The 27,670-nt window shown below is 39.8% G+C and overlaps 3 protein-coding genes and 1 non-coding gene across 9 annotated transcripts in view; 3 read left to right on the top strand and 1 right to left on the bottom strand.

Moving 5' to 3' along the window:
* The window catches only part of LOC100550844 (40S ribosomal protein S20), a 19,618-nt gene extending 16,936 nt beyond the window's left edge, over positions 1-2,682 (top strand). The window contains exons 2-7 of one of the 2 annotated variants that reach the window (XM_019614038.1): positions 49-52; positions 86-91; positions 1,205-1,207; positions 1,534-1,633; positions 2,148-2,221; positions 2,457-2,682. In XM_019614038.1, the coding sequence (XP_019469583.1) occupies positions 49-52; positions 86-91; positions 1,205-1,207; positions 1,534-1,633; positions 2,148-2,221; positions 2,457-2,639 (370 nt within the window). In that variant the 3' untranslated portion in view covers positions 2,640-2,682. Of the gene's footprint in view, positions 1-48; positions 53-85; positions 92-1,022; positions 1,080-1,204; positions 1,208-1,533; positions 1,634-2,147; positions 2,222-2,456 lie in introns of those variants that run through there. The other variant, XM_019614039.1, reaches the window with a different exon arrangement.
* On the top strand, positions 2,008-2,074 carry LOC116216519. The gene has a single exon (XR_004159412.1). It is a non-coding gene; the product is annotated as a small nucleolar RNA U54 (small nucleolar RNA).
* Positions 2,683-4,201: 1,519 nt separating the features above from the next.
* On the top strand, positions 4,202-24,460 carry LOC100550690 (kinesin-like protein KIF20A). Of its 5 annotated transcripts, none has more exons than XM_019614037.2 (19): positions 4,202-4,241; positions 4,559-4,637; positions 5,197-5,271; positions 7,550-7,669; positions 8,175-8,313; positions 8,405-8,589; positions 11,722-11,818; positions 12,272-12,466; positions 12,549-12,660; positions 14,339-14,410; positions 14,974-15,120; positions 15,770-15,935; positions 16,752-16,922; positions 17,395-17,534; positions 19,467-19,632; positions 20,386-20,503; positions 20,583-20,650; positions 22,240-22,359; positions 23,551-24,460. In XM_019614037.2, exons 2-19 carry the CDS (start codon positions 4,563-4,565, stop codon positions 23,821-23,823), a joined length of 2,439 nt encoding a protein of 812 aa, XP_019469582.1. In that variant the 5' UTR covers positions 4,202-4,241; positions 4,559-4,562; the 3' UTR covers positions 23,824-24,460. The 5 variants fall into 5 exon arrangements, with proteins under 5 accessions (XP_019469582.1, XP_010707249.1, XP_010707245.1 ...); XM_010708947.3 differs by having other exon boundaries at positions 4,205-4,307; XM_010708943.3 differs by lacking the exon at positions 4,202-4,241 and having other exon boundaries at positions 4,252-4,637; positions 12,275-12,466.
* Positions 24,418-27,670, bottom strand: part of LYN (LYN proto-oncogene, Src family tyrosine kinase) — a 47,867-nt gene continuing 44,614 nt past the window's right edge. Inside the window, 1 exon segment of the mRNA XM_010708948.3 lies at positions 24,418-27,346. Coding sequence (XP_010707250.2) covers positions 27,144-27,346 — 203 coding nt within the window. The 3' untranslated portion in view covers positions 24,418-27,143.

The raw sequence follows: 27,670 nt of genomic DNA, 5'->3' as shown, positions 1-27,670 counted from the left end.
CCCGAAGCGCGGCTCTGGGGCGGGGCTGTGCCGCGTGTGCCCGCGGAGCGCTGTGGGGCGGCCGTACGCATCCGGCCCCGAGTAGGCCGCCGTGGGATGAGCTCGGACTCTGCGCTTGCCCTTCGTGTGGGTTCTTAGGCGAGCAGCGTGGTCAGCTAATAGGGCACGTGTTAGCTGCTCGGTCGGAGAAACACCGTGCTTCTAACTTTTATTTTAAAATGCTTCTTTGCTGTGTTTCCCGTTCTTTTATTGGTTTGGTGTGTCCACTTTAATACAGTCTTTTTCCCAAACGTTTAATAGCGTGAAGCTCTTCAGATCAGTGCCTGAAGTGGTGCGGTCAGTCTTTCTGGTCTCTTTGCTCAATGTTGTGTTCACTTAGCTGATATCCTCGCTACTGAATTTATGGAGGGGCTGTTAGGGTGGTAGAATTTCACGGGTTTTTGGATACAAGAACAGTCACAGAATCATACAGGGCTTGGAAGAGATCTCTAGAGACCATCTGCCTCAGTGCTCTGTAATCACACAGAATCACAAAATGGCCTGGGTTGGAAGGGACCTCAAGGAATCATGAATTGCAACTCTCCTGACACAAGCAGGGCCAACGGTCTCCACATTCAATACCAGACCAGGCTGCCCAGGGCCTCATCCAGCCTGGCCTTGAACACCTCCAGGGATGGGACATCCACAACCTCTCTGGGCAGCCTGTTCCAGCATCTCCCCACTCTCTCTGTGAAGAACATAAGTATGGTGAAGAACATAAGTATGGCAAAGCTGTAAAGCAAGTTTCCTGAGTAGATCACACAGGAAAGTGTCCAGGTGAGTTTTGAGTCCAGGCAAGGAGGCTCCACAGCCTCACTGGGCAGCCTGTTCTGGTGCTTCATTACTCACATGGTAACAAAGTTCTCTCTCGTGTTTGTATGAAGCTTCCTGTGTTCCAGTTTTTAACCATAGCACCTTGTTCTGTTGCTATATACCACCACGGAGTCATCTGGCCCCCATTAGTTTGGTTCCTGCACTTCAGATATTCATAAACAGTGATGAGATCCTCTCTCAGTCTTCTCCAGGATGAACAGCCCAAGGTCTCTGAGCCTTTCTTCATAAGGGAGGCGCTTCAGGCTTCTAATCGTCTTTGTAGCCTCCCACTAGACTCTCTCCAGTAGCTCCCTGCATTTCTTGAACTGAAGAGCTGGACAGAGTATTCCAGATGGTGGTCTCACCAGGGCAGACTAGTAGGGAAGGAAGAGAATCGGACATGATCAGTGCTTGGACAGGCTGCTTTATACATAGGCAAATCAGACAGAGGTGTTCTCGAAGCTTTCCACCCTGCAAAGCAGTTACTCTTCACAGTGCATCTCATGCCTCTGATCCTCCTTTATTCCTTCTGTTTTGGACCATGCCATTGTACCTGCCTGATCATGTAATGCAAATAATATAGTCCCAAAGCTGAATTGTTCTTTACATTCCACAAGCCTGTTTTCAGAAGTGTTAGTTGGTGTTGATTGTCATGTTTGATATCTAATTTTCATATTTTAGGCATTTAAAGATACTGGCAAGGCACCTGTGGAGCAAGAGGTAGCAATTCATCGCATTAGAATTACTTTGACCAGTCGCAATGTAAAATCACTTGAGAAGGGTGAGTGACACTTTTTTTTTTTTTAAACTAGAGTAGCAGTAAGAGAGCTTCTATCCCTCTGTTTGTCTGGGGGGTTTAGATGTTACTGTTGGAATGTCTGAGAACTGAAAGGTATTGGTTTCTTGATTGATACTCTGTCATGCTTGTTATTAAGTGGTCAGTTAGAAGTTCAGTGTTCAGTAAGGCATTAGTAAATCTCATTTATGAACCGATGTTGGCAGCATTTTAATCACGTATTGTAAATGTAGAAGCAGTGCTTGTTGCCTGATATTTGGGTTGCTTGTAGCTCAAATATGGGTTAAATGGTAATAACTTTCTGTTGTTGTGATTTTTGCTATCTTACTGTGGGGTAAGAAGTTTTATTTTAATGTAGTTGGCGATGAGGATAAACTCTTAAACCTGAATTGCAGTGATCATTTCATACGCTATTCTGAGCCAACATATCTTTTAAAAGTCTTTGTTCAAAACAACAAACAAAAGATCTACAAGCCTTACAAGCATTCTATGTTTTCAGTCTGTGCTGACTTGATCAGAGGCGCTAAGGAGAAAAACCTGAAAGTGAAAGGACCTGTGCGCATGCCCACCAAGGTATTTAAACTTAATTGAAACCGTGTTGTATTTCTGTAAATAAGCACCTAAAATTTTTTTTTTAAAGACAAGTTGAGATATCAAGCAGTGCTACTAAATTGAGGGTTATGTTATAAAGAGATAATGGTGTACCTTGGTTCTTTTCTTTGATAACTGTTGTGTGACAAATGCTGAAGGTGGAAAGGGCTTCTTGTGTACATCAGCTTGATACCCTGTGTTTATGGTTTTGCTTTAGATTCTGCGAATCACTACCAGGAAGACACCTTGTGGTGAAGGCTCCAAGACCTGGGATCGTTTCCAAATGCGTATCCATAAGCGACTCATTGACTTGCACAGCCCTTCTGAGATTGTGAAGCAGATCACTTCCATCAGCATTGAACCAGGCGTAGAAGTTGAAGTTACTATTGCCGATGCCTAAATCGTAGTCATCTTCTTCGAATAAAGCTGGCTTACAAATTTTCTTTGCTGTCTGTTTCTGTATTTGTGCCAGGAGTCTGTGGTAGTTCTCTGATTTTCTTGAATAAGGGCGTAACCAAAATGCTATCTGGGAAGATCACATTTTCCTGGTGTCATTTTTCAGGAAGAATACATGAATTGTGAATGAGAAGGTGGTACTTGGGCATTATAGTTTGGTTAGAGATTGACTGTATGGACGTGTTGCATGTGAATCCTTTATGGAAAAATCTAACTTGGGGCTATCTGAGTTAATAAGATTACTATTGGTTCTTGTGCACTTAAGTTGATGCCGTTCTGGCTTCTCCAAGCATTGAGTTAACTTCAGTTAAAAAAGCAGAAACAAGGGCGTATGTGTGGAGCCTGATGTTTTGTTGCCTTCACCAAGAAATAAACCAGGGTGAAATCTTGACCCACCTTTAACAAGGGATTTAGGAGTCCCTCATCTGCACACTTGTCCTGATGACATTAAATTTCAAGCTTTAGAAGGACCTATCTATGGGAAATTCCATACTAACATGAGGAAAAACTTTCCTGTGAGGATGCACGGAGCACTGAAAGAAGCTGCCCACAGGGGTGGTGGAGTCTCTCCTGGGGCTATTCAAGACCTGCCTGGATGCTTTCTGTGCTGTAGGCTGCTGTAGGGAGCTGCTTTAGCAGGGGTTGGACTTGATGACTTATATAGATGTCCCTCCCAACTGCTATGATGAGCCACTCTAGATTCATCTTAACAGTCTGAAGAGCTGTAGGAGAGGCGGGAAACCTTGTCGCATTTGTGGATGGCTACACACCAGCTTCTGTTGAGAAGCTGGTAGGAATAGCTGTGCTCTCGACAAAGTGGGGGGAAAAAAAGGTATCTAAAGATAAGTTTCTGTTAATATGTGAACAGTGAGCTTCCTGACAAGTATTTTTAGTCTTACTTTTAAAATCAGGTGCGTGTTGTTACAGTGCATTGAGAAGCACAGCAAGGACTGTGATGGCACCTGCCAGAGAGGAGGGTGTGAGCTGGGGCAGACAACAGAGCAGGGACGTATGTGAGGCTGGTTGGCCTTTGCATGTCATCAGCTGTTCGCTCTCACCCATCATCCCCCTGCTTAGCCCGGTGCCTTTCTGACTCAGGGCTCTCCAAAGGAGTTAGAGGGCTGTGACTCTCCCCTGCCTTCCTAATTGCTTTTTTAATGCCTCACAAGCACACCGAATGGTACCAAACAGTTACACAGCGGCCACAGTAACTCTGTACAACTTCTGATGAAAATATTTACGTAGCCCTACCTCTCCCCCAACCCTCCCTCCGGCAGCCCGCCCTTCTTTCGCTCAGCCCCAGCTCTCCCCTCGTCCCGATAAAAGCCCGCCACGTCCCGCCCAGCAGCAGCCCCTCCGACGGCGGCAGCATAGATTCAAGTTTTACGCTGTGCGACAGCACCCCCTTCCGGCCGGAGGGAGCGACGCCGAGCTCAGCGTCCGCCCAGCCCCCTTCCCGTCGGCCAATCAGAGCCCACTTTCCCTCCGCCCAAAATGCTCCCTGCACCGCCGTGCGGGGGTGTCCTGCAGGTTCGCGCGCGGCGAGGTAGCGGCGGTTGGAGGCTGCTGGGAGCTGCTGGGCAGGGCTCGGTGCGGGCGGGGCAGCACGGAGGTGGGCACGGGCTGTGCCGGCGGATGAGGGCGATGCCCAGCTGGGGCAGTTAGCGTGCTCCTACTGGAAGGTTTCTAAATGCAGCCCAAGCGCCGCTTGTTTCTTAAGCTTCTGTCGCGCTGTCTTGCTTTGAGGACCTTATTTTCTTACGAAGCGGCTGCTGTGCTCTTTGTTTTTGTTTCTGTGCGCTTTCACTTGCTCTGTGAGAGAACGGTGCGCCTTTTTTTTTTTTTTCGTGTGCCTTCGCTCAGAGCAATGGATGATGAAGGGAAAAACCGCGTCTCTGTGGAGCTATCCGACGCGTCGGAGTCAGATTCCTTCCTGGACCTGGTGGGTAAATCCTCACCTAGGAGTCTGTAGTTGTCTGGCGAAGAGGAGCAGGAGAGGCGAATCCGTTTTGTAACGCATCTCCTGTGTAAAAGAGCAGTGTGGAAGGGCTCAACTGCGGGGAGTGAGTGAGAGCTCGTCGCAGCTGTTGTGGGAGGAAGGTGCCCGGTGGTGCTGGGGAGCAGGGAGCTCTTGAGGTCAGCCTGTTGGCTCGACGTGCTCCCTGCTAAGTGGAAGTGCACAGCTGTGGAGCAGCAATTAGAAACTAAAGCTTGAATTCAATACTGAGGGAGGCCAGAAGGTGGAAGCAGTGCAGTTTACACCTCCCGTAGCATGCTCTTTTAAAAGCCCCAGTGCTGACATCGTAAAAACCCAAACAAACACAGATTTAGGACATGAGGATGTCAAGAAGCAAATGACAGCTCTGACCTTCACAAGGAGAGAGGGAGGCATTAAGAACAGCAAATAGTGCATCGGAGATGTATTCTGATATCATCTGGGGAGTGTTCTGTTGAAGAAGTAGCTGTTGTAACAACACATCTCTTTTTTTTTTTGTCAATAGGCCTACCAACCTTTGAAAGTTTTCTTGAGGGTGAGACCCTTTTCTGTAGCAGAACTGGAAAACCATGAAACTCAGGTTGGTTGTAGAATTAAGAAATAAGTTTTTATTCTCTGCCAGAGAACACCTACTATTGTAAGCTGGGACTTTTTGTTTTTATGAGAGTCCTGTAGTTATTTGAAATACTATTAGTGGGTGCTTGTGTGAATATGACTATCGCCATTTTTTCTAATGTGCACAGTACAGACATGCACACCCGTAGCTCTGTGAAACTCCAGTGGTACGTTATTTCAAAGTAGTTGTCACTCTTATATTTGCCCATGGCTCACGAAGCAAAGAAGTTTAAAGAAAGCTATCAAACATCTCTATGAATAATGCCGGTATTTGACCCTTGAGTCGCTTGAGAATGCCTGAAATCCCTGGTCCTGCTTGACTTGCTGCTCTTCTCAACTTTTTCTGCAACTTCTAAAACTTATTCTGTCAATCTTAGACGCTGCGGTGTTTTACACATCCACACACATGTGCACATGCAATCACACAAGAATACTGCTCTTTCTCCACCCCTTTATTGTTAACACTGATGCAAATAACTTGTTAAGCTGTTCCTGGAGGATGAGGTCTCTGCGGTCCTATCTGTCAATCCTGATTTTTGCAAGGCCCTGTGGGTTTCAGTTAGACCTCTTGTTCCTGACCTATTTGAAGAAGGATTTAATATTTGTTCTTCTTTGCTTCTTAAGATGTGCTATTTTATTTTATTGTTGTGTGTGTTCTAGTGTCGAATCTGCTAGAGTTGAAAGTTTTCAGTAGGAAAAGCAGTTCCTTTTTGGCTAGTATGCATTGCCACGGTATTTCCAGCCTGGCATCATTCAGCAATCTAAGCTGGCTATAGCATTACACTGATTTACAAAATCCAACTATCTTACAGGTTGGATTATTCTTATTCTCTTATTCTTCTTTGGAATGGGAAAATTTGGAATACTTGACCATAAATGAAACTATTTGTGTGCTCTTACATGCAATGAAGAAAGAAAGTAAATGCTGAAAAAATTTTAAAAGCTGTGAGGCTGGCTGGGGGAAATGATGAGAGTGGTGTGGTACCAGATGAATTTCAGATCTGCAGATCCAACTACTTTAGGGCTTCTACTCACAAGTTTCTATGACAGTGGAGGCAGCTGATGGATGTGCTGCTGGTGTAGGATTCCTCCTATACCAGTAGTGTAGTTTGTGGAGGGATTTAGTATGCCTAGCCTGCATTCCTGATCCTGGCAATGTGAAGAGAGTGTCAGAGAGTATAGGATGAGTCTGATGCAGTAAGTAACTGATCCGAATTCAGTACCAAGCTTCTTAGCAAGGCTAAGCCAGTTGACAAACTGAGTTGTTGATTGAGACTCTAAGGAAAAACAAGCAGTATGGCCTAGGTGTGTGCTATGTGTGTATTATTTGTATGGTCAGCTCTGGCCAACCTCTGAACACATATTCCAGGTTTAGCCACAACTGATAATCCTTACTGCTGGTACTTCAAAATACTGGCAAGCTATGTTGATGGTTGGGTGTAAAATCAATTTTCCTATGATATTACATTTTATATTTATCTAGTTAAGTGAGTGCTGGTTAATTGTATCTTGCCTTTACTCAGTTGAGAAAATGCAATCAACTCAGATCTGAAACTAATTCAGATTCCTTCACTACTTGTAACATCATCTACCAGTCAAATGATGTGTTGCAAATTTACTTCATGTATGTTATTTGTAGCTTGTTTCACACTAAAAATGATTTAAGAGGGGAAAATGGTACATTTCTTATATCTTTGTTTCCATAGCTGTACAAAGTGCTGCAACTTTCAATTATGAGATATGAGGGTTTGGAAAAGATGAGTTGTGGGTGGGGGAAAAAAAAAAAGACGTGGTGGAGAGGAGAGGGAAGAGAGAAAGGGAAAAGAAAAGAGAGGAAAAGAAGATGAGAGGAGGAGGGAGAAGATGTAGGGAAGGGAGAGAGTGAGAAAGGGGAAGAAAAGAATGTGGAGGGCGAAGAGGGGAAAAAGGCAGAAAAAGAAGGAAGAGTAGGAGGAGAGGGGAAAGAGGAGAGAAGATAGAAGGAGGGAGTTGGAGAAAGGTAGAAGGGAAGAAAGGGGAGAGTGAGAAGAAAGAGTCAGGGAAGTAGAGAGAAATTGCTGGAAGGAATCCAAGTAAAAATTTAAACCTCTTAGAAGACTCTAGACAATTACCTTAATTTTATTTATGCTCTGGCTTTTATGTGAAGTAAATACATACTTCAAGAGACTATCATCTGTAAAGTTTGCAAGTTTTCATAGCTCTCCAGATAGGCATGTTTTGGTTCATCTTTTCTTGTTTTTAAGGGTTGTGTAACTATTGAAGATCCCCAGACAGTAATTCTTCATGCACCCAAAGAATCTCCTGCAATGAAAAACTGTGAAAGAGGAATTGGTCACTCTGTACATAAATTCACCTTTTCTCGGGTAAGCAGGCTTTTTCTTAATTTTAATTTTATAGTTAGTTGTATTTTTCAACTGAAGAAGACTTCCTATGACATTGTATAATTTGATTTTTCTTCTTTGAATTACACATGATACTTTTTCCTTAGAAAAACAAATGGCTTGCGTTTAGACCATTGTAACTGCTGATTTTCAGCAGTCATTTGCAGTTGGTACGGAGCAGGAAGGAGTTGTTCACTGCTAGCAGAGCTGTTGAAAGTATCCATTGAACAATATGCTTAATGAGTAGTATTCTGGGCAGATAAGTTTAGAAGTAAGAGAACATTAAAAAATAGTGAAGTGCAGGTTTGAGTACCTCTTAGGATTAAGCAAGCATCCTGTAACATCCCAACAGAAGATGTTGAATTCATTTTTAGGCAGGGCACAAAACTAATCCGTTATCTTCTAGTTACTGCCATTGAGTACTGTGATATGCTGAACTTCTTTGTGTTTATTGTTGTTTTTTCTTTTTTCCATTCCCTTCTCCAAGGTCTTTAGGCCAGAAACCACTCAAAGCGAATTTTTTGAAGGCTCAACAAAAGAGATTGTGAGAGCATATGTTAATGGAGTAAATGGACTGGTATTTACTTATGGCGTTACAAATGCAGGCAAGACATACACTATCCAAGGTATTACTTACATACCAAAAAGCAACTGTAACAACCAAGTCAGGACTCCATGAGAAGCTTGTACAAATACCTAAGTTTTCTTTATTTTAAGGAACTTCAAAAGACTTGGGTATTTTACCTCGCTCACTTGACATGATTTTTAACTACATAAGAGGCAGACAGTATGTGAAGATGAATTTTAAGCCATATTTGAGTAATGATGTTAAGAAATTAGAAGAGGCACAAGTTAAACAAGAAGAAATCATAAAAGCCGCTCTTCTGGCATCACTGAAAGAGGTCAGTGACTATATACTTCCTAATTACTGAATGGAGTTTAAAAAATTCATAATAGAGTAGTCTTGTAAATGTTTCACTGTTGGGTCTTTAGATTTATCTTAATGTACAGCATGGATTCTTTGTCAGCTCTGGAGCAGTAAGGCAACTGGCTGCGTTCAGGACAGAGGGTAAACTGGAAGAACTTTCCACAGAGGGCAGCACCATGTAGTTCAACACAAAAACTGTTGCAAAGCCTGGATTTCTGTAGAGGAGCAGTTGTGACACTGGTGGCACTGGCCTTTGGAAAGTCTCTGAGATATCTGAGGCCAGGCTGGATGTGGCTCTGGGCAGCCTGGGCTGCTGGTTGGTGACCCTGCACATAGCGGGAAGGATTGAAACTAGATGATCGCTGTGGTCCTTTTCAACCCAAGCCATTCTATGATTATATGATTTGACCTTCTAAAACCTGCTTGTTGCAAAGTGGATCTTTTGGGTCACATCTGCAGACTACCAGCACCAAGCCTGTAGGCAGGACAGAGAAGTCTCTACTATGGCAGCTGTAGTGAGTGTATTTTATTATTTGCAGAATAAGAAACAGCTCTCACCTGAAAAATGGGCACCCTGGTGTGTTTGGTTGTTCTGTACTCCTTATTCCAATCACCAGTTTTCACAGGATGTCTGTTTTGTTTTTTTCTAATGTCTGATCGCTTACTTCTGGTAAATCAGAAGTATAATTCCATATATTTAATGGCAGAATTCAGTCATTTCAGCTGATTATGATTCAAAGCAAGTCTGAAATGAATTCTGAGAATTGTAGAAGTAACAATTGCCTGGGTTTTCTTTTTTCGGTGGTTGTTAATACCAGCATCCTTGTAGCTCCAGTTATGTCTGAAAGAATATCCTTCTGTGACTCACATTCATATGTAAAATTCCACTCTAAAGTCTACTGTTTAGATTAAATTCTGCAAACTGAACTTGAGGCAGTCTAGTTAACTTTTGAGATAAGACCTCAGATGAAAAACCTAAAAGATGCTGGAGAATACATATTTATTTCAAGAGTCTTAAAAGTTCACTCATATTCTATGCGTGTGTTTATGCATTTTTGGAGAGGGTGAGGAAAAACTGACAATATCAGGAGGGTAGTGGGTAAATATTCTGAACATCTTTATGGAATCTACGAGCTTGCGAGAAGGAACAAGCAGGAACTCAAGGTCTAGAACAGGAGGTCAAATACTGTGTTTGAAAGAGAACTTGATACTTCATAAACATTCCTTTCTGTTAAATCACCTTCTGACTTTGCTAATAGTTTAGTTACAGTAGATGATCTAGATGCTGATGCACTACAGTGAAAAGCAAGCAAGACTCCACCATCAAGAAAGAAAGGTAAAAATGCATCAAGAAAATAATGCATGACAAGAACTTGTGTATGTGTTGTGATACGTTGTGATAGCTCAGCTGTCCCCCTGCTGAAGGCATGCTGCTTGGTAACTTGTGAATAGCATAGCTGTTTGAATGCTCACTCAAGCTTGTAATCTGAGAGCAGATATGGTTTGGTGAGCTTGGTTTTGGTTTACATGGATTTCAGTAGGCTTTTTTCCCAGGCTCAACTTACATGTCATGCAGAAAGAATCTGCTGTTGCTTTCATTCTCTGTAGAAACTGCTCTGAATTACTGTAACACACTTGTATTTAATGTTTTCCTCTCTAGGTTCGTTATGCAGTATTGGTGCAAAAACACGCTTGGCATACTTCTGACCCTCTTTGCTTCCCTTCCCTTTACTTGTTTTTCTTTTCCACTGGATTAAATATTGCTTTTTATTGGATTAAAAGCTGCTTTACTTGCACGTCCATTCCCATTCCCTTACTCACTACTAAGTATTAACTTCTGTAATAGGCAAGCACTATCAGTCCATGTTCCTGCCTGTTTTTAGATAGTCTTCACCTTCTTTTCTGGTAGTCTTATGATCTGAAGAATAATATATAATAGAGTGTGTAATTCACTTAATTTTGTTGAAATCTCTTTACGAAAATTTATTAAAGGTCACATCCATAAATATTTTTTTTTACATTCTGTTTTTGACATACATGTATCACACAGCTAAGTCCCGTATCCTGCTATAGAATTTAGTTTGTGCTTGATAAACTGTAAATGATTAGAGTCCCTTCTTCTAATTACTCAAGCAACATAAGCACACTGGCAATGCAAAATTAACTAAAATAAATGGCAATAAAATAGCATATTTATGTTTAAAGTGCAAGATCCTACTTGTCTGTAGATATTCTATGTTAAATATATATACCAAGATGAGTTACGTAGGCATCAATAGGCATTCCATAATAAATTACCCCTGGATTCTGATAGCTAGAACACTGCATTGCTTTTGTGTGTCCATTCCCCTATTCTACTGTAAGGTGAACCTCTATCAAGACTGGATTTTGGGATGTCAGTGTGAATGGTCTACTGAAAGCTTGTACTGGTGTTTAAGATATGGGAGAAGGGATGGGGGGCAGGAAGGAAGGTAATACCTGAAGATACAGGAATCTCTCAGTAGTGGAGATTGCTACTTTGTTTCACCTGTTGTCCTAGAGGCAATTTAATGCCTATGTCTTGATAAACCTCGATGGGTTTTTTAAATGATTTTGTTGTGAAGAAATTCAGCAAGGGTGTATACTCAAACTACACTGATATCTATACAAGATCTTTTTTTTTTTATGGCCTTTTAACATAGTTAAAGGCTGTGGTTTATGAGATCTGAGTGCTTTATGAAGATCTCGCTTGTGTGAGGTCTTAAAGTAAGTTTGGCTCAAACGCTCACAGACATAATACATGTCTGGTTTATTTATGTTTTTAAGTGACCTCTGCTGCTTCAGTCTGTCCTCTGCCCCATATCCTGCCCTCTGCCCCTTGAAGAGACTTGTTTCTCCAATATGGTTTGTTGGCCGAAATATTGGTCAGACTTAAACAGCAGTTCGTAAAGACATTCTGGGTTGTCAGCACGGTATTTTTAGAAGCATTTCATCTACAGCTTGAGTAAAGTTAATTTAACAGTTTGTTACATCAATACTTAAAACCTAAATACTAGAATTACTGTCATGTTTCACTTCTGCTAGTCTCATTGTCTGTTTGGTTGTAACCATCTCTTATTTCCTCAAGGAGACTGAAAGCGTCTCAAATACTGTTGCAAATATGTGTCACGTGGAGCCAACTTCTTCCAAATGCACTTCAAGAAATCTGCCTTCTGATTCACTAGGTAAAGTGGAAAATTGATTCGGAAAAAAACAGTTAGAAACTCTGGAACTTAGAGTGAGTAGTTATAGGTAGATTTAAAAATCTTAATATTAGTTATATCTTTACCAAATTTAAATAGCTGAACTTGGGAGGAGGAATGACTGTGTAGCTTTTCGCCTTTTGTGGGAAGAAGGAGATCTCAATCTGCAAAGCAAATGAACAAAATGCTGGAAGTTTGCAGTAGAGGGAGGACAGCTTAAATCCTGTGCATGTTCTGGGTGCAGGTGGCTGCTTGAACGTTCTTTGAGTACAGTCAGTTATCCTGCACTGCATATCTCATTGTGAAACACATATATAAAAGCCACCTTATTTAAAAAGTTTTTATGTCTCACCTTGGTGTGAGAGACCACTGAAGTTATTAGAGGTTTATCAGTATTGTTGTTTGACCGCTGAACTAGTTTTCCTTTTTGGTTAGCAGAGAATTGTGTTCCAGTTGACGCCTATCAGACCAATATACACCAAAGAACACAAGCAACTGTGTGGGTTTCTTTTTGTGAGATCTATAATGAGTATGTGTATGACCTCTTAAGTGTATTATCTACATTAAAAAATCAGAAGCGTAGAGTGTTAAGAATTTGTGAAGATCAAGGAGGAAACTCTTATATTAAAGGTAACAATACTATTTTATGACCTTGGGCAGTTTCATGGAGTGTCTTTGATCAAAAGTATATGTGAAAGGTCTTTTTTTGCAGACTTGAAGTGGATTAACATTCAGAGCACTGAAGAAGGCTGCAAAATACTAAAAATAGGAAACAAGAACCGAAGCTTTGCTTGTACTAGAATGAATGAGCAATCAAGCAGGAGGTTTGTTCCTCTAATCATAAGCATGCTCTGTCTTTTCTTTTAAGAAGAGGAGGAGGGGGAGGGAGGTGAAAACTTCAGAGTGCCTATTAAATGAGCCAATATTCAATAATATCTTAAGACTTTCCTTGATTGCTCTGGTTCTGTTATGACATTCTGAAACTCAGCTTGGATGAGTGTGGAGGCCTCTCCACAACTCCAGAACTGTAACAGTAGCAGGAGTTGGGTTGCTATTCAATGCCTTTGGACAACCAAAATGATCAAATCACATCTGTTTTGAGTGCCAACAGTACTGTGCTCTTTGGCAAGTGTTAACCCTTCTGAGTGGGAATGGCTATGTGAGGACTTCAGAGGAAAAAGCCGGGTAATTCTTCATACTGGCAGTATAATTCCTGGAGACCTGGAGCCTGTCAGTAGGGAATGTAAAAAGGAATGAGTCTTGCAGTGCCTTTTGGTGCTTCTAGATTATCTAGGTTCTGTTACACTGCATTTTTGTAGTTGAGTTTACTCGATCTCTTAAGAATTAAGACACCAGCTCTTAGCTCTCTGGGAGAGGGGTCAGGGAGAATCTGTTTTAACTGAGTAGGAGGGAATATATGAAAAAAGTGGTATACTTGCTATAGAAACTATCTTCCTACTTGTTTTTAAAGTCCTCTTAATATTTGTTCTTTAACTGTAGAAGGGCATGCTGTATATTAGTTACTAGAGACATAGTGCTACTGAGCCTGCTCCTTCTCTAAAAAGAAAATTATACTCTTTTGTATTAAAGACAACTTCCTTCAAATTTCAAGTGGTACTTCCATGTGACTTTCAGTCAAGATTAAAGTAGTGCAGAAAAGAAATGTGTGCTTGTCTGGCAGAGTTTTTGTGTCTGGAATATTATTCTCTTTGCTCCAGGGAGTACCCCAACTTCTGCTTAGCTTGTTCCCAAACTGTGCTGTATGTTCTTCAGGTTTGTGTTGTTTCTTAAGAAACTTCTCTTGAATTGTGGGCTGGTGATGAGGTGTAAAGCACTGCTTTAAATCTGTCCTGGAGAAGTTTGTCTTCTACAGGACGTGTTTCCTGATTTACTGGATAAAATGGGGGACAGGGCTTATAAGGTTGTGGAACTTTCTCTTGGTTTCACATAAGAGGTCTGTTACTCTGTCTTTGTAGCTTGATGTCTAAAACAGAATAACAACTTTTCAATTATTAGAAATCCAATCTTTCTGGAAAATGGAATAATTTTGAAACTCAATGAATAACTGCGTATGTTAAGAACTAAGCAGAATTACAGGACTGTTGAACCTTAACTTACTCCTCAACCTATTCATTTCTTAGAAGTTACTGCTTCAAATTTAATGAGTTCACATACTGTCTACATTTTGTACACTAAGTGGCTGTGTGAGCATTCATTTTCTGATCAGTAAACTACGGGGAATTAGCTTCTTCTTTCTCCAAGACAGCTTGTAGGTTTGATGTGATGTTTTTCCCTCTCCTTTTATTGAAAGAAATGAAAAGCCACAAAATACAACTCGTATTGCTGCTTTTTGCTGTTGGATAAATGGATTGCAAAGGTAACTGATATAAATTAGCGGGGTTGTTTTTGGCACAGAATTTTCTGTAGCATACAAATATTACTTCAGTGTCTGCCTAATTCTTGTAATTCTAGTTTATTAAAATGTCTCCTTTTACATTCCAGTCACAGTATATTTTCAATCCGGCTACTGATTCTAACTGATGAACATCAACCACACGTTCTTGGAGTTTCTGAGTAAGTAAATGCTTCAGCTGACTACTAGGATGCAAGTGTTTTTGAAAAGTTGATAGGGCGTAAGCATGCCAAACTGTAGTATGTCCTTGTTTTTTTTTTTCTTTTCATTTAAAAAATGAAAAAAAATCATCTGAGAGCTGAGAAGGAAATCCAAACTGCCCTGGTTTTATAAAGCTGGCTGGAAACCTGATAGGTACAGGAGTAGAAATATTTCTCTGTATCTTACTCTGAAGTTTAGCTGAAGGAACTTTTATTGGAAGAATGCCTACACAGCTTTAAATGAAGCCTATAAGCAGACTTCTTTGAATGTGCTGAATAGAGCAGCAATCTTATTCAAGAATCTTATATTCACGGGGAAGATAGTTCAGTGCTGTTGTGTTTAATACTCTGCATAGTGCCTTCCAGATGAGATACATAAGTACAGCTCACTCTGTAATCTAGGTAGGCTGAAATAAGTCACGCTTTTACACTTGAGATATCTGAAGGAAAAAGAGGCACAACTCTATTTTCATACTATTTAGAAACATGCTTGTTTATGTGTTTTGGATAATCCTTCCATTCAGGTTGACTTTCTGTGACCTAGCTGGGTCAGAGAGGTGTAATAAGACACAAGCCTTTGGGGACAGACTAAAAGAAGCAGGAAACATAAATAATTCTCTTCATATCCTTGGAAAATGCATTGCAGCACTGAAACAGAATCAAAATCCAAAGTAAGTAACAAGTTGTAAGCGAGATGCTGAGTGTTAGGTTGAAAGCCTAAATATCTCTTTATGCTTCTATGAAGGATTCATGTGGTAAGTGGAAAATGTGAATTTCCAAGATCTTGTAAGCCTTCTTTATTCCAGATATCACTGGAATACCTGAAATTACCACTTTCTTTAAAACTGTGGAAATTGAGGGGAAAAAAGGCAATTAAGTGGAGGAAAAAAGCCAGTTAGCAGCATAACTACAATCCTTTTTCTTTAGCATTTGCATATGAGCCATACACTTCGTGTACAGAGCTTCTATTTTGTTCTCAACCCCTCAACCTCCATGTTATACAGGTGGAGTCATTAGGCAATTGATAGATCTCTTGTAAAAAGAGGTTGAAGCAAGACAAAAGCTGTTTTCTAACACTAAGTAACAGTGATGCTGACACTTTACATCTCTTACTTTTAAATAATTTAACTTGTTGGAGAGCTTATTAGCTCTAGGAAAGACTTTGCTCTTTGAGGTGAAATAGTTTAGCTTCAAATCCAAGCATCATACTTCAGCTGCTTCCTTAAAGAGAAACAGAATTAAACCAAGCTACAGTATTGCACAGGCCTTTTCACATATTTTATTCTGTTTCACAATTTCATTATTCTTTTTTTCCATGAGGATGAAGCCAAGTTATATTCCATTCAGAGAGAGCAAATTGACTCGCCTGTTTCAGCCATTCTTTTGTGGAAAAGGCAAAGCTTGCATGATTGTAAATATCAATCAGCATGCTAATACATATGATGAAACACTGCATGTAATGAAATTTTCAGCTATAGCCAAACAGGTAAGAGCACACCTGATTTTCCTGCTCTAGAATCATAGAATATCCTCGGTTGGAAGGGATCCACAAGGATCATCGAGTCTAACTCCCAGTTCCATACAGGAGCACCCAGAAATCAAACTGTCTGAGAGCATTGTCCAAATGCTCCTGGAACTCTGGCAGCTTGGTGCCACAACCAATACCCTGGGCAGCCTGCTCCAGAGCCTGGCTGCCTTCTGGTAAAGAAGCTTTTCTAACACCAAGCTTGACCCTTCCCTGACTTTCATGCTGTTTCTTAAGGTCCTGTTGCTGTCACCAGCAAACAGAGCTCCCTGTGAGGAGCTGCAGGCCACTCCTCACAGATGTCTCAGAGATTTTTTTTTTGAATAATTTTTAGCTGCAACTTTCATGATAAAATAAGAGCATGCTCTGAGGCTCAAGGTTCTCTACTATGCTGTGACATACGTACTTATGTTTGCTTAACTAGGATGAGTTGCTGGGTGGAGTATTTCAGGAAGCAGTAAATGTTTTGCAGTGTTTGTCTTTAGCTTTTTATCAGTTTTTCAGGAAAATATGCTGAAGCTTGGTGTTATTTTAGTGGGTTAGGAAAACACCTTTCTATGCATTCCCCGCTATATTTTCTAGTAGATCTTTCCCATTTCCACTTTGCTACAATACTGAACTTTTACCTTTTGTATTGATGTTTTTGTCTGCTAAAAGCCATGAGCATTAAATATTGTAATTACAACACTGTATTTCTGCTACTACTTCCTGCTATTCTGACATCTGCAGTATTGATGGCATTGATAAATCAATGTGTTCAACTCTGGGTTTTTCCAGGTTATCCAGACTGTCCTACCAAAAAATTTAGGTGACTTTCCACCAAAGTTAATTGGAGGTGATGGCAAACCTATTGTATGTTTCGATGTGAATAAGTCTCAGGATGACTTTCCTGACAGTAATGAAACCTCTGCAGAAGAAGAAGTGGACATCACCATTCTGAGTCATGAGGTAGACAAACATCTACTAAAAATTGTACCCAAGGCCACTACTATTAGCTCTGATATTAGGAACGTGCTCTAAGAGGTGTACTGGAAGCTGTATCAAATGAAAACTGTCATCTTTTGTGTTTAAGAGACGGCACTATTTAGCTGCTCATGCTTTTCTGAGAACAGCAACAACAAGATGAGATGTGGCATTTTAGGAACAAAGCTATGCAATCTAATGGCAGTAAACTACCAGTTGATATTTGAATGCCAAAATATACCCACAATAATTTTATTTGATAGCATAAAAAGTTAAGATGGAAGGAGGTTGGCTTAGCAGTAGAAGAAATTCAAGTTTGATAATATTTAATCCTTGGTACAGCCTCCCTGGAAAGATGCATGTAGAAAGGCCTCTGTGAATGTCTTGTCTGTATTAATGCCTGCGTATTGAAATGCACATCTAACTTATTTTCTCAACTGAATTTTGTTAAATTTAGGATCTCTTGAAAACTGCAGAGAACTTGAAAGAGAAGCTAGTTGCAGAAAGGCAAAGTAAACTCCTTCTGGAGATGAACATACGTAGAGAGATGGCAGAAGCAATGTTCCGACAGCTGCTGGAAACAGAGGAAGCCTGGAGGCAAGTCGTATTACAGTCCTATTGAAAACTGAAACAATGCCCCATTTATAAATACAGACACTTATGTATACGTGTGTGTGTGTGTGTGTGTGTGTGTGTGTGTGTGTGTGTGTAGTAAGATATGCGTGCTTGTGCTGTTTTGAGAAGTTAGAGCTGGCTGGTTTCAAACCTTCAGTTGAAAAGGGAAGAAGGAACGTTAAACTGTTTTACAGATCAGCCTCTTCCTATGTACAATGAAAAGGTAATGCTGCCTTCTGTTGAACTTCATTTAATTTATAAATACAAAGGTTGTCCTGTCTTGTTGTCCATACTTAATAGATGCAGAAGACTGTTATTTGAACTGGAGGCATGTGATCCCTCTCAAACAGGCACTTGGTCATTGTATGCTAATATATATGTATGTGCTTCAGGTGGTTTGAATTGCAGTTCTTTGAACTTTCCTTCTGATTTCTTGCTCCTGGATGAATTATGAAGTTTTCTTGTTTTAGTATCCTAGTAATGCAGGCAGCCACAGCAATTTGTTACTAACTTGGGGAATTTTTCAAGTGTGTCCAGATTGCTCAAGCTGAATTCACTTCCTCTTTGCTTTTCTCTTCTTGAAATCAGTTTCCTGCTGTTTGAGTTACTAACAAACACTTTCTCAAAGTTAAGTTGCCAACTGCATGCTTTATGATTTAACACCTGCGCTGTCTTCAAAATTATTGGGGTCCTGTGGCCAAACAGACAAAACTATTAGTGATGCTTTTTATCTGTTAAACTGACATTCTGTCTCTGCTGGGCTGGTTTTTTAAATTGTGGCAAGACTAATGTGTGCCTTCTGGAACTTGAAATAACAAAGCACAGTGAACTTGTCATTTATCTTTAATGAAAGAGCAAACCGTGAAAGACATCTTCCCCTCCTGCCCAGCTTCCCTGGAAAAATGCTTCAAATATCAGGCCTAATTAGGTGTAATGATATCTACCATTACATGCTGCTGGATTTTTTTAATTACAATTTCTGTTTCTCAGATCTTCCAAGGCATGACCTAAAGCATCTAGTTTAAAATATTATATGGAGATCTGACTTTCTAGCAGTCATAGAAGCATCAGAAACTCCCAGGAGTAACATAGCTACAAGCACTTGTGCATCTCTGATGTATCAGCAGACCTTAACAGTTTGATTTCAGATTGAGGTTTTTTAATCTTATAAGGGATAAAATCACTTGAGCGTTTGTGTTTCTGACTGCTTGTAGTTTAAAGAAGGAAAAGAGGAGTATGGAGAAAGGGAGCTGTTGGCTGTGTATGTGAGATAAAGTGCTTGTGACTTTTGTGTGAACAAGTTAGTTGACAAAGGTGTCTCGTGATGAAGCACTGCATTCCTCTGCAGGAGCAATTTTCATCCAAGTGTCTGCTTCCCACTGAAATGGGATATTAATACTTAGTATTAAGTTACCAGTTTTTCAGCTGTGAAATACAAAGTTTAGTGTCACTGGAGATTCATACACCCGATTTAAGTGCTTAGGTACAACAGTGTGGCAAACCATTTAAGAACCATGGATGCTTTTACTTTTGGTCTGCTGCTACAATGGCTTTCAGCTTCAAACAAGAGCGATGGAGTTTGTGCTGAGATCTGTGGCTGTGTTTAACAGGCATACTTCTGCTGACACGTTGAAGAGAATAACCACAGAATAACCACATCAGGTTTGAGTTCTGGGATTAAATGCACATTCTCCTATAGCGTGCTTTCTGGTATACTGAAGCATTATACCTTGATGCAAATCTGGTAGGATCTTTAAGTATTAAAATGACAAAAGGCAGAAAAATACTTCTTAATCTCTTATGTTCACTATCTGTAATTAGATAAATAACTGCTACTGCAATTTGGTCATGTGTAGTCAAGTTGTAGTAGCTGGAATGCTCATATGTTAAATAAGACTAACATTTCCTTCTCAGCAACCGCTTGGAAGATATGAAAGACAGTTATGAAGAAAAACTGGAGAGCAAATTTGAAATGTACAAAGAAGCCATCAAAAAGCATGCATACATGTGTGCAATGGAACAAATTGAAGACCATTATGTTCCCATAGAAGAATTTATAGCTGAACAAGAGAAAGTTGAGGTATTACTTGACTACTGCTAAAAACTGTGTGCTGATAAGCTAACTTTCTAACTTTCCAGAATTGCTCAGGAATTGTACGTTAGCACTGAGCATTCAAAGCAGCTGTAGTGGTTCAGCCTTGCTAATTCTTACCATAGGGACAGAGATTTTGTCTAACATTACCTGTAGTGTATATCTAAAATTCCCAATCTTTGAGGGCAAAGATTCAATTAAAGCCAAGTTGTATTTATCTCTGTAATGCAATGATTACAACGCCTTGAGGGCTATTGTGCACAATAGTCTGGCTATGTGAATATTCTTGGAATTGGAGGGTGTAGAGTAAAAAACTGGTCTGAAAGGGCTGGTGGGCAATTTAGTACAGGATAGCTATTTTATTTATAGTGGTCTCTGGTTCCAAAAGGAGTTCATGTGATAAGAAACAATGATGAGAAATTAATTTTTTGCACAAGAGCACTTAACCTGAATATACTCACACCTAGGACTATCCAGTAGCTGGTGTCAATAAATTGCTATTCTTTTGCACAGCATAATAAGTGTGCAGATCCTCAGAACTGAGCGAGTATCCTGTGTGAATAATTTCCTCCTGTGATCAGAGCAACATTCCTTAACAGTGATTTCTCAGCCACAGTCATCAAAACTTCCACCCAAAATGATTTGTAAACTGCATATGTAGTATAATTAGAGGACAGGGTGTAATGCATGGGGTTGAGTGGAAATTTAGACAAATTCTGCCATGTCCTCTTCTTTTTTCAGGATAGAGAGAGTAAAATATTGCAGTTGGAAAGGCAACTTCATGAACAGTCAGGAAGGCTGTTGACTCTGGGAAGTCCACATTCAGATATACCGACTACTGAAAATGGTATGGAACCAGGTGGGAATCTAACCTGGCTATTTGTAATTCAAATTACTTTTTATTTTCTGTATGAAAATCAAACTGCTTTTGTCTGCAGATCTTACAGACAAGATGATGTTGAAAGCCAATGAAGGACTGCAGAAACAATGCATGGAGAAAGATGAGGTAGCTCTTGCTTACTGTTTAGCAAATCTGGGAGTAGCAGTCCTAAACTCTGGCATGGTTTCCATACTTAAAGAACTGCACTGTAAGGGGGGAGAAAAAAAAAAGCATGGAAATTCTTGCAAGCGGGTGTCAAGTTTACAAAAGAACCCATTATTCGATTGTGGATGTTTCATGCCAGAGACTGGCTGTTCTGACTTCACTTTGTTAGAGGTATCTACTACTATGCTAAGTCATGTGGCAATCATAATGTAAGGTTGGAGGAGGGGAAGATGGGGACTTATGTTGGAATGCATTGTAAAAATTGCCACGGCATCAGTGCTCTCATTTTGGAAATGCTGCCTTCTCACACACAGGGGAGCAGCTGAAGAATCCGGTGGCAGTTTAGATCTAGAGCCAAAATACTGCCTTAAACCAATGTGGAATTCCACCATCCACTTAAGTTTAGATAATGAGTGAGGTCTCTCTTTAAAACAAACAAGATCCCTACAGCTCTGAATAGCATATAGACACTGAAGTTGTGGGCTTCAGTCTGTGTTATGGAAAACTACTGTTTTTAGAAAGGTATTTCTAGTCTACACATCACACAACTTTTTTGCAAGGCTATAGCTAGTTTCCCACGTTTAAAGAAGATGGAGGGAAGGGAAATGATGAGGCCTGCTCCTTTCACTAATAACAAATAAGAGTAGGATTTAGAGAAACAGTTCCAGCTGGTTCTAATATACCATGTAAATGGAAAGGGAACTTAAATCCATTCCTATTGAAAAAGTATAGTCCAAAAATAACTTTTCCTTACTGAATTTAATGTCTCGTTTTACGGCCCCGGCATTTATTTTCCACTCCTGGTCTTGATAGCTCTACAACATTTTCCATTTCCTATGTCAGTTTCAAATTTTGATGCCAGAAAGCAAATCTGGCTTCAGTGCTTGATAAGAGCATTCAGTATTGATTCTTTTCAATAACTGGAGTGAGCATAGATTAAAGCAGCTACTTTGATTAGTGCCCTTCCACTGTTTTACCTCACAGTATCTGTGCATGTGTGAGTGATTGACTACTTTTTTTTCCCTCCCACTCACCTCGGTCTGTGTTTAACAGATTTTATTTAGCAATCTAGAAGTTTTTCCTACAACTGTGTTGATATAAATCCATATAATATTTCTGGGTTGGAGTTTTTTTTCCCCTCTGAAGACAATCTGTCAATATTAAAATCCATCTTCCCATCAGAAAGTGAGGTTTTCTGTTGTAACTGCACTCCAGAATATGAGATGAGAGAGAATTCTTCTAAATACCCTTACGGAAAAGGAGCAGATTGTTCTAGAAGTCTGTACTGATGTTCTTTGGTTGCCAGGTCTGTGCAATCCATTAGCTTTAGCACAATGGCCCTTGAATACTCTGGCTATGTGTCTTGCTAGAAATTATGGGTTTGGACATTAGGATTTGGAAGAAGCAGTCTTCATCTTGGTTGCTTTGATCTTAGTTTGCACTGTTCAGTATTAATCAGAAAGGCTTTCAGTGTATGTATCAGTTCTAGTCATGAACTAAGCTCATATGAAATATGGTGTCTTGAAACTTGAATGTGGTTCTATTTTCAGCTTATAAAATCCTTGAAGCTTAAAATACAGAAATTAAATGAAACACTGCTGGAAGCTAATGAAGGCTACAGAAAAATGGTAGAAGAGAACAGCAGGCTGAAGCATACAATCATGCTTAAGGTTTGTCAGCCTTTTCAAAACAACTTTAATATGGCTTGTTTCTGTACTTATATTGGCTGTTTCTACATGTTTTTACATGTGCAAACAATGTTCAGTCTTAGTAATTGTTTTTGAGCATACAGCCCTCAGATTTCACACCTTGGCTTTGTGTCTGGTGTTATAAAACTCTTTTCCTCTCCTTTGTTGTAAGATTCCTTTATTATTAAGTGATGGATGTAGTCAATAGGGAAACTGACTGTGCTGACAATTCTTGCTGACCTAAAGATGCCCTAACCTGTTGTCAAGCACAGAAAATACAACTTGGAACTCTTGCAGAATTCTCTCAAATCACAATGTGTTTTGCTGAAGACAGGCAAACTGTTGGTACACTAGCGTTAATGCAACAAAACCCTGCGGGTTTTGGCTTGAAACCTGTCCTACCCCTCTTGCAGAGGTGGCTGAGCTGGCTGATAGCTTTGGGCAGGTAAAATTCAAAAGCTTTGTGAAGGGGACAGCACCTGACCTCTGGCAACTAATGGCTGCCAAAGTGACAACTGAAAAAATGGCTTCTTGATGTATATAGGTATATATTGCATGTATGCCTCATTTGTAAACTGCAAATGAAACCATGTAAAAGGCTGTCATGTTGTTCTTCTCCATGGATATTAAATTACATTCTGCATTTAAGTCCCAAGTCTCAGTTTGAAAGTTAATTATATTCAACTTAATTTTTCTTAAAATGAACACAACACTTAGGAAGGTGTTGTCTTGTTAACTATGAAGTCTAGAGAATGTCTTTAAGACTGTGTTCTGCTCACTCAAAGAAAGTAATTCAGTTCTGGTTAGCAGACTTTGTAACTATGATATGAATTTTGATTTGACCAGTTTTGTTTCAATAGTAAGCTTGCAGCTGGATACTGGAAAGACTTCTTTATTTGGTTCCTAGAACAAATGAAATTGTTCACATGATGTGGCTGAGCATTTTAGTGTCAGTTTATTAAGTCAGACCCTAAGTAGATCTGTTGGCCCAATAGTTTGCCATTCTCTTAATCATATAAAAGTAATCCAGAAGAAATGGCTGCTGAATAGCAACTTGATATAGTAATCATAGGGTTGTTTACCAAAAACAATAAAATTGTCTGAAATAGGAAGTCACTTGTATGAAAAAGACTTCAGAGTGTTCATGCAGCTAATGCAGCCTTATGCTCACAGGATCAAGAAATGAATAGTCTCCAGAACTGGGCTAAACGTGTTCTTGAGCTTGAAGAAACAGTGTCTTCCCTGCAAAAAGAACTTGATGGACACAAAAAGCATTTCTCTATTGAGGACTCGAAACAGCAGAAACCCAGAAGAGGTTTGTTGGCTAACCTGAAATCCACAGTAGCAGGTACTGCTGGCACACCTCTTGGCAGAGGCTGGGGGAAGCATGAAGAGGCTTCAACCTCAAGAAAACACGTATTGTTCACTCATAAAGCAAAGGAATAATATTTGATTAACAAAATTAGCAATTACTGGACTGCTTTATCAATCTCATACTGTTGTTAGATGCTTCTTTTTCTACTCTTAGATGCCCTCTTCATTATTATGTTAAATGTTTTATTAAACGTTTGTCAGTTAAGTTGTATTAGGTTTAGAGCTACGTAAGTACAGACCCGAACTTCTGCTTTTATGGTTGATATGGGGATGTTATTTGAGATGGATCAATATTAAAAATCAGTGTATTTTATACATCTTAAATTCTTAAGTAACTGCTATCAAGGTCTCTTGTACTTGCATCAATTTACACAATGTGGAATATTCTTCATCCGTTGCTTGATGCCTTTATAAATTAAGTATTTTCTTTTGTTGTTGATTCCTAGAAATGAGATGGCTTGTAACAAGTGGCTAAAATAGCTCGCTTCTTCAAAAATACTGTAACTTTGACCTGAGAACTACCCTCCTGGGACTAAACTGACCAAATAAGACCTCATAAAAGAAACAAAATGAGGTCTTATCTATCTTCTTGCTATTTTTTTCAGCTAACTTGTTTTGTAAAGGAACTTGTTTTAATATCATATAAATTTCCACTAAGTGTATATGTTAAACTTTGAAAAATTTATTATAATAAAATTTTCAATTATTATATTAAGCTTTGTTCATTTTATAAAAGTTATATTCAGTAAAGCCGAAGATTAGGGAAGGTCATAAACTGAGGCTGAACTGCCATAGTGATTGACATGAGATGGTCTTGAGTTTAAAGAAATGTAGCTCTGGTGAGCAAGACTGGAGCATGGTAAATCTGAAAATAGTTTTCTTACAGCCATTTCAGTCTGTGAGAGTGAAGTGTTTTCCACTACTGGGAAAGTACTGTGCCTATGGGAGTTGAAGAACTGCTCTAAAACAAAGCAGAACTTTTTTAATGTAATTTGGAATGAACAGTTTGTGCTGTTTCTCATGATGGAAGGAAACTCAGTTTGGAGTGAGAACCTTTGCTTCATGCTGAAGTCACTAGGTGGTGCAGCTTTCCTGCGTGACACTGCAACAGCCCTTCGCTGGTGTGAACGCTCCTGCAGGTTCTTTGGGGCAGGCTGTTCAAATACGGATGAACAATCGCTCTGGTGAGTCTTCAGTCTGTCTGAAGAGGTGGGACTGGAGCCAGTGCTGGTATTGTGTGTTGAACAGTTTCTGTTAAATATAGGTTATCTGGCACCAGTAGTTCTAAAGGCCTACATTCTCTAATTCATAGAATTTCTAAAATATTCTTTGACACAAACTATTCCAACTACTGAAAAATATTTTGGTGGTACACTACAATACACTGAGTGCTGATCCCTTGAATGAGAAGGTTAAGTACAAATTGCTCTGGGACAATAACAGTCAAACAGTAGGCTAAAGCCATAGTATTTCAAATGACCTCTTGCTGTGCTTTGACACACTTGTCACTGGTCTGAGCTTTTATGTGAGCAGGCTTGCGTAATATTAGCAATAATCTTTTATTCTCTGAGCAAGGGCTGTTTCCATGCATGCTCTGACTTCCCAGAATACCTTTGTTGACCTCAGGCAATGGTTTGAAAAACTAGGTTGTGGTGTCTATCTTTTTTTCCCTTTCCTTAAATTAAAACAAAACCTGTAGTGAAGTTGTTACCAATTTTCATCTGTATCTTTTCCACAGTGTTTAAAGGATGTTACGTTAAAGGACATGGAGGTGCTGTTTTAAAGGACAGCTGAAGAATACATCTCTTCCTCCCCTCCAAAAAGAAACTCAGAGGTGCAGAAATGGCTGGCTGCTTTGGTGGCTTCAGGCTGAACTGATATAAAGCAAGCAGCATCCATTAATGTTTACCATTGTAAAATAAACTCGTTAATGGTAATGAGCAGATGTTCCATGTGAACCTACTGCTACAGATAGAATATAAGGCTTTTTTTTTGTCCCAAATTACTACTGTACAACTTGTTTCAGGCTAAGTGTTTATTAAAATTAAAAATCACCATATAATAGAAACAATATTTACATATTTAACTGATAGTCTGCTTAAACAGCACAGTTTGACTGAAGGAAGCCAATGGAGAAAAAGCAATGATTGTTGATGCTGCTGAACTTTAGCTGCAGGCACACCAAAGCTTAATGAAAAGAGTCTGAAGCTTCTGCAAAGTACCGTTTGCCTGAATAACTGGGTAAGGTGAGAGGTGGCAAAGATGTCCTGGGTTTCAGTGGTGAGAGCCAGTGTAACCACAAGAAAAACAAACATCTATTCTGTAGGTGCACTGTAATTGCACTAGCTCATCAGTTTGGTCACTTTGATAAAAACAATTTGATATATAGAGCATAGCAAACTGCATTTCCTTTTAGAACTACAGGTTTATATATGAGGAAAGTTATAGTGTCCTGTTGCATCTCTCCACAAATTGGTTTGGGCTGTGCTTGAGCTAGTTTGAGCTTTAGAACAGCTTTAGGGTTAGTTGATTGAAGCAGCAAAAATGAAGAAATATTCTCGAATAATCACAGATGATTAAAAAATAATCTTAAAATATTTTCATGGGTAGCAGTGACTGCAATGAATGTATGAACTTCCTTCACCATCCTGTGCTTTCCCATTGACTTCAGATGATGACTTTAGGCCTTGTGGGAAACTGGAGGCTGAACACAGAGCTGGGCATGCTGCTGAGTCTACCTTCATGGATGCTCTTCTGCATCACATGGCTGTTGCATTGCTTTGAAAAGGATTTTAAATTTCACGAGTAACAGTAAAACAATTGTTGTCAATGTAAAGAACTACATCCATAGCATAGCCCTTCCTTAAAAGAAATCATTACACCATTTAGAAAGTCTGACAAGAGATGATGGTATTCCAACTACTAGTGTGAAATAACAAGGATACAGAAACAATTTTAATAATATGCTGCATTTGTGATGACTTTGTCATGAAGAACACCTTAAACATGTAAGACGGGGTTGTTCCTTTTTCTTTTGAAAGCTGCTGTTTGGGTATGCCTTTTATAAAGGGATCCTTGCAATGCATTCCATGATTTTGAGCCTAAGAAGGCTTTGAAAAATGGCACAGGTGAATAAGCTTTCCTTCTGCCTCCCTTCCCAATCCAAAAGGTCTGCTCGGTTTGGGATGTTTCTGCAGCTGTATTTAAAGAGAACTTCTTTGACCACAAAAAAAGCATGATTATTTTGCTGCAGAATTACTCTTTCCTTCACCACTCCAGCTTCCACACTCGGTTAAGATGTCCAAACTCAAAGTAATTGGTTACAGCAGTCTGTCCAAGTAATAGTCTGTGCCAATGATTTATGTCAATAGGAAAAAAAAACAGTCTTTTTTCTATGGCTGCTGTTGATATTGCCCTTCTGTCGCTGTGTAGAAATCATCAAGTACACTCTGTAGGTAATCAAAGGTTGGCCTTTCTTCTGCTTTGTCTTTCCAGCATGTTTTCATGATATCATAAAGCTCAGCCGGACAGGTTTCCATACGTGGCATTCTGTACCCACGCTGAAGAGCGACCATAACGTCTGAATTGCTCATACCTTTAAAAAAAAAAACAAAAAACAAGTCTTGATGAACTGATCCATCCTGCCACTGTTTCCTCTGCTTTGGTGAGAGCCACAGCCAGATGCCCACCCTGGCCACCTGTGTCATTGTTTCCTTTGTGTCTCTAGGTGCAGAGGTTCTAACCTGCTTGCTATGTGCCAACAGGGAGCAGCATAACTCTCTCACCACATGACCAGTCCCTCATGTTAATGCAACCTTGCTGTATTAAGAAGCTTTCAGATTTTTTTTTCCTACATTGTCTTTTGCGTAACTTGCTGATTGCAAGATAATGGACATCACTGATACTGTTACATGTAACA

Source organism: Meleagris gallopavo, chromosome 3, assembly GCF_000146605.3.
Source record: "Meleagris gallopavo isolate NT-WF06-2002-E0010 breed Aviagen turkey brand Nicholas breeding stock chromosome 3, Turkey_5.1, whole genome shotgun sequence".
Classification (NCBI taxonomy): domain Eukaryota; kingdom Metazoa; phylum Chordata; class Aves; order Galliformes; family Phasianidae; genus Meleagris; species Meleagris gallopavo.
The sequence above is the reverse complement of the archived record's forward strand: the minus strand, read 5'-3'. Positions and strand labels throughout refer to the sequence as shown.

Bases quoted from the DNA above. Each gene is read 5' to 3' on its own strand.
- LOC100550690 (XM_019614036.2), top strand. From the start codon at position 4,386: ATGCAGCCCAAGCGCCGCTTGTTTCTTAAGCTTCTGTCGCGCTGTCTT. The intron at 4,638-5,196 runs GTGGGTAAATCC...TTTTGTCAATAG, and splicing joins CAGATTCCTTCCTGGACCTG to GCCTACCAACCTTTGAAAGT. The intron at 19,633-20,385 runs GTATTACTTGAC...TTCTTTTTTCAG, and splicing joins CTGAACAAGAGAAAGTTGAG to GATAGAGAGAGTAAAATATT.